The sequence below is a fragment of the Arachis duranensis genome, chromosome 2 (genome assembly GCF_000817695.3).
Source record: "Arachis duranensis cultivar V14167 chromosome 2, aradu.V14167.gnm2.J7QH, whole genome shotgun sequence".
NCBI classification, from domain to species: Eukaryota; Viridiplantae; Streptophyta; class Magnoliopsida; order Fabales; family Fabaceae; genus Arachis; species Arachis duranensis.
The window spans coordinates 6,290,506-6,301,501 of record NC_029773.3 but is presented as its reverse complement, the minus strand read 5'-3'; the positions used below and the strand labels follow the sequence as shown (position 1 = coordinate 6,301,501).

General features: G+C 33.1%; 2 protein-coding genes across 2 annotated transcripts; both read right to left on the bottom strand.

Moving 5' to 3' along the window:
* Window positions 1-2,654: 2,654 nt before the first annotated feature.
* LOC107473206 (uncharacterized) lies at window positions 2,655-5,318 on the bottom strand. Its single transcript, XM_016092757.3, has 5 exons — window positions 4,860-5,318; window positions 4,124-4,276; window positions 3,888-4,029; window positions 3,442-3,683; window positions 2,655-3,020 (listed from the first exon to the last, which is right to left on the bottom strand). Exons 1-5 carry the CDS (start codon window positions 5,193-5,195, stop codon window positions 2,814-2,816), a joined length of 1,080 nt encoding a protein of 359 aa, XP_015948243.1. The 5' UTR covers window positions 5,196-5,318; the 3' UTR covers window positions 2,655-2,813.
* Window positions 5,319-6,441: 1,123 nt separating this feature from the next.
* On the bottom strand, window positions 6,442-9,584 carry LOC107473205 (uncharacterized). Its single transcript, XM_016092756.3, has 3 exons — window positions 8,792-9,584; window positions 8,007-8,170; window positions 6,442-7,899 (listed from the first exon to the last, which is right to left on the bottom strand). The coding sequence occupies exons 1-3, from the start codon at window positions 9,402-9,404 to the stop codon at window positions 6,826-6,828; spliced, it is 1,851 nt and encodes a 616-aa protein (XP_015948242.1). The 5' UTR covers window positions 9,405-9,584; the 3' UTR covers window positions 6,442-6,825.
* Window positions 9,585-10,996: the final 1,412 nt, after the last annotated feature.

Sequence of the window (10,996 nt, the reverse complement as noted above, 5' to 3'; positions counted from 1 at the left end):
CACTGAATTACACAATCGTACAATCATATCCATCTTTTAGAATGATCGTTTGTGTGTCAATAAAAAATAATTGTTTTTATTAATATAATAATATTAATTACGTGATTGAATGTACGTGTAAAATTTTATATTGAGAGAATGAAAAAAATATTATGTATTCACAATGTTTAGATTAATTACATCTTTTCTATCTATAATTATATGTTATTTTTGTCACATTCTTAACCGAATGTTTACACAAAACGTTAAGTCTTTTGGATTAAATGGTTTCATGATGGTGGAAATTCATATGCAGTCAACTTTACGTGAAGTTTATAATTGAGAGTCGTTAAATGATTTAACTGATTTGACTAAATTTTTATCTAACGACTTTCAGCTATCAACTTCACGTGAAGTCGACTGCACCTGAGTTTTCAATTTTGATGATACATATGTTCAAATCTTCTTCCTTTCTTTTTTGTCTGTACATATAACAAAAAAAATTGAAAATATTGTTATAATGATGAAAAGAAATAACCAATGTAGCAGGAGGAAGAGATACTATGGAGTTGTAGCAAAAGATGTGGAGCTTCAAATGGGAGCAACAAGGATGGTGAGTGAGTCACAATCATCATCAGCCAAAAATGATAATAAAAATAAAGATGAAATTTTTTGGATGAGAGATCCAAAGAGTGGAAACTGGATTCCTGAGAATCACTTTGATGAACAAGTTGATGCTGCTGACCTCAGATCCAAGTTCCTTTCACAACAACAAAATCAACACTCAAACACTTTTTGATCATATTGGCTATATAATTTTCAAATTAAGAAGTGTTTTTAAAATATTAAAAATATTATTTTAATTTTAACAAAATATTACTACAGTTGTATAAGTACTGTTGTCATCATAATGATAATTACTATAACATGTACTAATATATATGATGGAATAAAAATACTTGTAATAAATTTCATCAGAAGTTATATTTTATGTGTAAACCTTAGGTTGTTGCAACATTTCAAGTCCTTTGCTCAAATTGATTGAGAATTAGAAACTACTTATCATTAATTAATTAATATGTATTTTATTTCTTGCTCACGCAAATTGATGTGTAATATATTTCTTATGATATTTTTAATTATATATATGGACATAATATAGGTATCCATCCCAATATGTTAATTAATCCAAGAGTATAATCTATCAAACAATGAGAATTATATATAAGATTAGGGAATAATTCTTTCATTGATCTAAACACATGCTGGTGCATGCCAAAATATAAGATAAGATTCTACAATTCTACTTATACAAAATATAAATGAGTTTATTAATAAAAAGGAGTATGTACTAAAATTAACTTTAAGATGATCTTTGTGTTGTTGTCGTTTCAATTTTCATTCTTACACTAATAAATAAGCATTTTTCATTCTTTATTAATTTATTTCCTTGTCTCTTGCATGATGTGTTACATTTTCTTTTCACAATAATAAGGACGATCAAAATGACAACAATATCTATGAAACTAGTTCTTATTGCACATATGAAGAAAAGATCATAATAATGGAGAATTGTGGGATCCACAGACTTATATATATAGAGGCCATGAGATCCAATTATATGGAATTATGATATCTTCTTAGATTCTGTAAAATTATATATGGCTTTCTCTTCGCATTGTGTAAATATAAAGTGAAAAGAAAAGAATGGATGGTGATGGCAAAAAGCCTAGCATGCTACCTATATATAAGAAAAAAAAAACACATTTTATGTTAAAGGAACACAATTGAAATTTTAAAACTAGTTTTATGATATCATCATGGTGATTAATCCAATTCAACGTAACGCTTTTTAAAATATCTTGAAATTTCACGTTAATGAAGAGACATAATATGAGATAAAAGGGGTTTTTTTTTTCCAAAAGAAAAATAGTATCTAACTTTGAATTCTTTAAGAGGTATTATTGTTATGTTGGTTACTAATTCGAAAAGTTAATACTTAATACGTATACAATAAAATAAAATAACAACTATAAATTATTATTTATTTTAAAATTCAAATTTAATTAATATAAATATAAATATAAAATTATGAATGTATCTTATAAAAAATTTAGTTATTTATTTATCAAAAATACTATATGCAAATAAAAATCAACTACTAAATTAGTCATCATGTATTTTTATGTATAATACATGTGTAATTTAACTTATTTTTTTAATGAATATTTTGCATTTCAATATGTATTATATATTGATAACTAATTTTAATGTATATCTCACCTGATTGTTTGTCAACAAATTTAAAAAGTATTCAAATTCAAATGATATATATTATTAACTACATTTTAGCTTGAAAAAATAAATTCTTAAAAAGCACAAGCGAGTGGTTGTATACTATGTTCAAGTCTTCCACAACTTAGCAAGTTCTACGAGGATCAGTAAAATAGAAAATCTCCATAACACAACTATATAAAACAAAATTAATTCAATTTTAACCACCAAATACATGGTAATTATAAGGTATATAGTTATATATGTATCTTTATCTATCAATTTAAACTTTTAGAATAAGTGACTTTATGATATTATCAAAATTTCTATGACAGAAAAATATATAGTTCGATCATTGTTTATCCCAAAAGAAAGAATTTCAGAGGTTATGCAAAATCTACTAAAACACAATGGAAACACTATGATCCCCAATTTATATATTGAAGTTGGCAATGCAAGTAGTTGTTACAAAACTGTTATCATGATCAGATACAAATGATCTTGATTCTTGAAATGGGACCAACATGAACAAAATTGTACATGGATGGTGATGAGAGAGACTATAAGTATAGCTGGATAAGCTCATCACTAACAACAGATGGAGTAAGAACACCTAAATCTGTGAAGAGCAGAGTCAGATATTGAGGAGGAGTGTAATCCCTGGCAGAACATTCAACCTCTACCTTTGATGGAATTGGTACACCGAAGTCAACTGGGCGCAATGCAGGTGCCAAATCCTTTTGATCCAGCGGGTAAAGGCGAGCAAACTGCAGAGTATTAGGGAAATCAGTTAGTTAAGTAGTTAGATATCAGTTACTCTCATAGGCCTATATAAGGCGTGTAATCACACGTATTACTCTGACTTAGTTGCGAAACGCAGCCTTAATGATTGTTTTTCTCACAGCAATGTTTGCTCATTTGACACTATACTCAAGTCATATGGTGTTCTACCTACAAGCAATGCGGCATCAACATTTGTATCTGATCAATGCCCTAAAGATTCAACTATGTTCTACCTTATTGTAGAAAAATCAAACACAATCCTCCTGGCTATGTAGAAATTTGCATTAAAGAACAAAGGTAGAATTTTCTTATTGATGTTAGATATGCACATAAAGGTTGCAAGAATCCTAAAATCTAAACTAACAACTGAAATACTATAATAAATTTTGTATGGAGCAAGTGTACCTTGTAGCTTTCAGCTGCTACATAAACTGGCTTGCTCATGCTCTTTGCGACCATTGCAATTTGGTATGTGCCCATCATGTTGATTATACCGCCGCTTTCGACAACTCCATCTGCCCCTACAAATACCATGTCCACCTCATCCATAGTATATGCCACCGCAGAGTCTATTACAAGTTTCACAGGAACATCCAGCTTGGCTAATTCATTGGACAACCGTAACCCTGTTCGATCTGGTCTCCCCTCTGCAAATTTAAGTGAAAAAGAAAAAGAAATTTTGATGTCTTGACATGATTTACTAAAATTGAATACAACATCGATATGGACTTCATCCAAGAGATTAGAATGAGATAAATCCAGAAATTGAGGTGATGAACAAAGTTATAAGGACCAAAAACTTGAGATTAATCCAAGGCATAAATATCTAACAGGAGAAGGATGGCACAAACCTGTGCACAAAACCCGAAACAATTTTTTATTTTGTGCTGCCAATTTCAGAACTTCCAAGACAACTCTGGAAAAACCATGAACCAAAATTGTACAACCATTGAATATAAAATCTTGACTCAGCATTGCAATGACTTTGCGAGCCTGCAAAACAAAGACAATATGGGAAACCAAGTATGTAACTGAGATCATGTTGTACTGGAGAACAACCAACTCATCAGTCATTTAAGTAGCATACCGTGTATGAGATTTCGCCAAACTTATCGGCACGTTCAATCAAGCGAGATTTAGCCGAATTGAAGTCTTCATATTCTAAAGCAGCAGTCCTAGTTACATACCGCATAAACAGATCACATGCTGCTGTCAATGATATAGAGGTTGTATCCCATGACTGCAAAACCTCATTGAAGATTTTAGTCAACAATTAACCAGCAAAACCAACAGTTCCGAAAATTCGAAAAAAGCCAGTCCCACTACCTCTTTTCTACTACTTAAAACTTACTTCAAATCCAGTTCAATTCAGGTTTTTCAACATAATCACATTCAGAAATGAACAACAAACCATGAGCACCCCAAGAACCGTAATGTTAAATTGACTATGCATAGAATAAGTAAATTTTCCAACAAAAACAAAATAAAACTAAAGTACAAGGTACCAAACACAAGTGATAACTATGCAGATAGCTAAAGGGTGCATTTGAAATTTTGAATAAGCTGAAAAAAAAACAAAAATAATTGTTTGTTTGTTTCAGTTGCAAAATAACTTTACAATCCAAAACTTCTTGAGATAGCTTAAAAATTTATTCATTATTTTGGGATTCCACATTTTTTTTTCTTCAGAAGAACGGAAAAACATTCCCAAAAGCAGAGAATAAAAAGAGAATAAAAAGGAGCTGAAAGAACAGAACTTAATTGCTTCAAAGCAAAACAAGTCCTTTTTTTTTTCACCACTAAACAGAAAATTCGTTACGAACCTTGAGCGAATCGGAAGCAGATTTGAGCTCGATCTCGAGTTGCATCATGGTGGTGGCCATGCTCGACCTTATGACTGCGGCGAGGGCGCGGATTGCGGCGACGGCCTCCGCCAGGTCGGGCTGTTTCCGCCACCGGTTGAATTCGTCGATGACCGAGAACGAGGGTTTCTGGTGGCTGGGATCGGAGAGAGTTGCGGCGGTTGGTGGCGGAGATGGTGGTGGTGGGGTGGTGGTGATGACGGAGGCGGACTGGGCCTGGGCGAGCCAGTCGTTGGTGACTGCACCGAAGTGCGCCATACGTGTTTGGTAGTACGCCGAAATCTTTGGGTCCGCCATTGGAACAAGCTGTGTCTCAATGCGACGTCGTTTGGTATTTCTGATTTTTGTGAGAAGATGAATTAGTGAAGGAAGTAGCACTGTACACTAACACTATGCAATAGTTTTGTTTTGTTTTATTTGTGGCAGTGTGGTGTGAATGATGGTGGTGTCATACTTCACTTCCTCTAGCCAAATTTTTTTTTCACCCTGCTTCCTAACTGAAGGATTAAGGATTAAGGATTGATAATTAATTTGTTAGGTATCTAAAATTTATTTAAGAATTTATTATTGATAAATAAATTGCTAAATATATAAAGTCAAATTTAAACTTTTGACATTTATTTAAATAAAATAAGTCAGTTAATTATTAGAGCAATTTAAATTAATTTTTTATTTTAGCCAATTTTGTTATTTATTCTATGCAGTTGATAGTTGAGAATGAGATAATGGACCCAAGGAAGTGTGATCCAAAGAAACATTGTTAAGGAAAAACAATAAGATAATGATTTTTAGTCAATTTTCTACTCATTTAAGTAATGGGAGTGAAATTTAACTACTACTATAACTTTTCATGTTAATGTAAAAATAAGTGTATTATGATGTAATTGTGTTGTGTATGAATGAAAGAAAGATAATAGAATAAATATTCAAATTGATTTTCAAATAATTTTAATTTTAATATATCTTTATTCTTATTTTTTGATTTTTCACAGTATTTTTCAGTTCGACAAGACAAAAATTAATCTACCAACACTTGCTTAAAAGGGTTAGTGAGCTAACCACTAAATTAACCCAATTTAGTTTTATATTGTTATTCTTAAATCTTTAAGAATTATTCTTGTGGGATGGATTGATCTTTCATTATTACGAAAAAGAATTAATTTATTTTATAGTATTTTTTTTTTTGGGATGTAATTTTCTTATAATAAAATTTGTTTAAAATTTATTTGTTCATATTAAAAATTTAATTGAAAACGACAAAGAGATTAATATGTTGAATGAAAGTAATTTTCAAAAAATTTTAATGAATTAAAATTTTATTAGGAACTAAAGTGACTAATTTAATAGTTTTGGATTTGTAGAATTGCTTAAAGGTAGAATAATTCTGTGAAATTAGTTTAGTTAAAATTGATTATAATTTTTTATTAAAAAAATTTAACAAGCTTTCACTTTTCCCAAAATCAATTCTAGAGGACACAATTAATTTTGAATAAACGTAATCATATATTTACCTCTAATTCTGTTAGGTAATGCAAACCAAATATTGTTCATCATATTGGCAAGTTCATTATATTCATCCCTGTTTAAATACAGAGCTTAGTTTCGTGGTAGTCTTTGTTTTACAGCCACACAACACTCAAGAATGCTCCAAATCCTAAATAAGCATAGGAAACTAGGAAACATGAATGACTGTGATGTAAGGTAAACCTTGTATACAAGGAACAACTCGAATTCATTGAGGTTACTACTACACAAAATGCAGCTCAGGAAATTAATTCCAACACATCTAAACTCACATGCCCAGCTTAATTTTGTTACAAGTGATGATACAAAATGAGCAAAAGAATGTGTAAGCCAAACTGGCATTAAAAAGGTATAGAAAGAGATAAAATGTAAATGTAAATCTACTTCTATCTGCCACAAAATGTTATGACTTGTGACATACCACTGCTGTGCAGGATAAATCACTGTCTATACTCCATAAATTCAACTCTTCAAGACATTGTTGAACGGATTCTAGTTCCATCACAGTTGACCAATGTACCAATTTTTTATCCTCAAAAGAAGATTTGCCAACTTCATCAGAACAAATCTTCATTCCAAAGGTAGTCTCATCAACTCTTCCAATCCTAGCACCACTCTCTTCCAATAATTTTTTAACCACATATACAAACCTTATACCATCATCTTTTCTTGCCAATGAGTCTGCCATAGCTACAACCTTCGACACGAAGTCATTACTCCAAACTTTCTCACTCGAAGATGAGCTTTTAGCATAGAAGAAATCCAAGTTGTTTGCAACAAAGAAGTCCTTATTGAGATCACTAGATTCGGACAAGAGGTTAGAATTGAGAAGCATGTTTCCATTGATCACCCATGTGTTATACCTATTTTGGATACACTTTCTAATTACATAAGCCTTTGCCAAAATACTCTTGATGGCAACAGAATTGGGACCTTTGGAAGTCGATTTATACACTCCAACACTACTTAGAAATTGGTCCATATCAACTACAGGATGCCCCCTCCTTGCAAGATCAAACAAGAAGTCAGATGGAGGGCCCATAAATATATAATTCCTGATATCTAGCCTCTCAAAGTGACATAATAAGTTTCTAGCTACTGCATCTGATACCCCAACAAGATTAACTACAACGATACTATCTTGTTTCGGTAGAGAGTGAAGCATAGTTCCCAGTTCTTCCATGTTTGTCACCACCTTGCTGGGAAGTACTTCTTTGAAACAAAAATCGTACCATTTTAAACTGCTGAGAGGCTGCATTTCCAAAAGATTGAAGTCCAGAGATCTTTCCTCAATTAATTGAGAATCAGGTCCAGCACTTTTTCCATAGTTTACTCCTGCATCTCTGTGGGAAACACTTAATGCTCTCTCATGCAGAAAGTTCTGGTAGATATTAAAGTAACCACGGGATTGAATAAATTTAATGAACCAAGGTGTCCAAATTTTCTCCCCCATCTTCTTATACCATCCTGTAGTCACCTACACAGAATTTTGCAACAAAAATTATATGCTAAAATCAACAAATCTGAGAACTGGATAAGAGTGAAGAACACAAATTTTTTTCTTACGGTAAAAAGGAAATTTACCATTCCCTCAAGAAAGGGCCTAATTCCCTTTGCCTTGTTTCCATCGTACCACAACCTGAACTCTTTCCAAGGCTTTGGAAAGAGAATTTGACCCCAAGTCCCAACCAGTTGGTATAAAAATAGTCGTGTCTGGTCATCTAACTGTAATTTGTTTCCATGTTTACCTGCAGCCCCGAACCAATAATACCATCAGTACCCATATTAACATACACAAATAATGAGGCAGCAGAGAATAATTACTTAGGCAGCAGATAAAAGAAGAAAGTTACACCAAGTTGTCCAACAAAGTTCTTCCACCGTTCTCAACTTTGTAACATCCATTTTCATTTTTCAAATAATCATCACAAAAAGAAAAAGGTTCAACTCCATTCCATCAAAACTCAAAACACCAGTTTCTCATAGATCAAATTCTTATACTAAACATGATTGCCACCAGCACGGAATCCTACTGCCGGAAGTATCCCACTACTCAACTAGTGAAATTGCATGCATTCGCAGCTTCCATTCTCAATTTTCAAGCATCACCATCAGAATTGGAAAGTAATAAAGGACAACTTCAAAAATCAAATAAACGATCAGAAAATCAGATAAAGCATAGATGAAGAACTTTGCCATGTCTATGGTATCTAAATGATTAAACCATATTCCTTCAATACATAAAATTTCACCTACTTGCCAAAACACACACACAAAACAACATTTAAAATAAGTTTGCACAATTTTGAGCAAAATCAATCAAATGAATTATTCGCTAGGAAAACAAATAAACAGAAAAAACATGGTACCTGGGACAAACCTTGCTCTTTGCAACGAAACACCATAGATTGAAGGGCTATAATTGGAGGCATTGTAATAGAAATTCATGATCACTCCTTTCACGAACTCGTAATAGAGTGAAGAAACCTCCAAATCATCCTCCACAACGAACGCAAACTCGTCATCGTTGCTTGGCCACCACGCTTCCAGCCACTGCGCCTGCAAGCCAGCATTCAGGGTCCTGTAAAGCACAACTTTTTCCCCAAATTTCCAATCGAACGAATCGACGAACTCCAAAATCCGGTGCGATTCTCTAAGCTTCTCGTCAATCTCCGATGATCCATTGGCGAAATGGTCAATGTAGATGTGGAGGTGGACGCGGTCGCCGAGGTAATCGGCGGAGGAGAGTGAGCGGAGGCAGCGGGAGAGGGAGTCGAGGCGATTAAAGGCGAGGACTTTGATGATGAAGGTGAAATTAGGGTTAGGGTTTTTCCGAATGGGGTTTTGGAGGGTGAAATTGAGGTTGAGTTCGGGGGCGGAAGGTGGTGGCAGTGAAGACTGGTGGAATGTGTAGAAGATGAAGGCGGTAACGGAGATTAAGATAAGTGGAAGGAAGTGTCTTTTCGGTCCCACCATTTGCATTAGGGTTCGTTTGGGAGTGAAGAAGTTGCATCTGAGAGTGGCATTGGAAGGATTTCTGCGACTCTGATGAAGAAGAAGACACAGATCTCAAATCTCAGTTAAGACTTAAACGACAATGAACTTATGAAACGACACTAGCACAGACACCTCAAAACGACAGTAGTAGTGCAGTGATACTATGTGACCAAGGCATTTTGGCAATTAAATTAGGCTCAGATTCGATTTGGTAAGTAGCAGCTGCTTCTTTTTTTTTTTTGAATTATGAAAAGTTATAGCATGTGTGTTTGGTATTATTTAAAAAATAATAACTTTTTGAAAAGTCACCATTTTTTTAAAAAGTAAAAATATGTGACTTTTTTTTTTCGATATGTTATTATTTCTATAAAAAAATATTTTTTATTTTTGCTGAAAATATTGGCCAATCATTCACCCCCATTTTTACGTAAGGTTTTATCTACTAGAAACATTAGTTTTTCACCATCATTTTCACGTAATGATTCATCTACTGAAAGTATTGACCCTCGACCACCATTTTAAAATAATGTTCCATCTGAACCACTTATTGCATATATTCATTCCAATTTTTTTTACCATTTTACCACTCTATTTTTGTTATTAAATTTGTATTTAACATTGTGCATGGTATAAAATCTTAGTTTTATTTTTATTTTTTTCTAAATTATGATAACTTTTCTCTACATGTTGTGAAATACCGCCATAGAATTATAGGCAATCGATGTAGAGCCCACATTATAATTACGAGAGAAATTCGAAAACTGTTGTAGGTTTTGAGAATTATTTACTCCATTTATACCCCCGAAACGAACAGGAAGAACAAAACCACTCACTGGTGGAGTATAACCAGGAGGAAGGCTATAAGGCGGCCAACTAGTGAAGTTACCACGTGGATGAATATTACATCCAATATTTTCCGTTTGTACACTAGTAACCACTGTACTTTCACTTACAACCAACCCTTCCGAACGTGAGCCATGTGAACAATCCTTCCACTTCTTAATTGCATACACCAAATGACACCAAAAAATTATTTGACACACTTCTCATGTCCTCATTTTCTCCTTCACAGGACAACATTCGAGGAACCCAGTTGCAGAGTCTCCCCTGTTGCTGTCGAGTTCAACCACCTCCTTGTCGTCGTCATAGCTTCTGTAACCTAGGTTAGTTGTAGCCAAAATTTTTTACTCATTTCGTTCATTTTTTTTTGTCGTGACCTAATTTCTGTGGATTTGGTTCTTTGTTCTAATATATACATGCATAGATAGAATCTTTCTTTTCTCTTTTCAATGCGATTTGGTTGTTTGTTCTAATATATAAATGCATAGATAGCTTCTATGATTTGGTTCTTTGTTCTCATATCTTGTTTCATCAATTGCGTTTGTGCTGTGCTTGTTATGAATTGGTTTTGGTCATACTTGATTTTTTTAGAATTCATGTTTATGCAACTCTTGATTTTAAACTTTTGATGTTTTTTTTTGCATAATTTACGTCTGTTTAATGTGAAATTGTGTAATTTTTTTGTAAATATATTATTGTTGTAGCTATAACCAGCTCAGTCACAGTGATTTCAATGT

Coding starts and splice junctions, on each gene's coding strand:
- LOC107473206 (XM_016092757.3), bottom strand. CDS start 5,195: ATGGCGGACCCAAAGATTTCGGCGTACTACCAAACACGTATGGCGCAC. Junction 3,684..3,887: donor GTTTCGGGTTTTGTGCACAG/GTTTGTGCCATC, acceptor TTAAATTTGCAG/AGGGGAGACCAGATCGAACA. Junction 3,021..3,441: donor TAGCAGCTGAAAGCTACAAG/GTACACTTGCTC, acceptor AATACTCTGCAG/TTTGCTCGCCTTTACCCGCT.
- LOC107473205 (XM_016092756.3), bottom strand. CDS start 9,404: ATGCAAATGGTGGGACCGAAAAGACACTTCCTTCCACTTATCTTAATC. Junction 8,171..8,791: donor AAGAGCAAGGTTTGTCCCAG/GTACCATGTTTT, acceptor TCGGGGCTGCAG/GTAAACATGGAAACAAATTA. Junction 7,900..8,006: donor GGCCCTTTCTTGAGGGAATG/GTAAATTTCCTT, acceptor AATTCTGTGTAG/GTGACTACAGGATGGTATAA.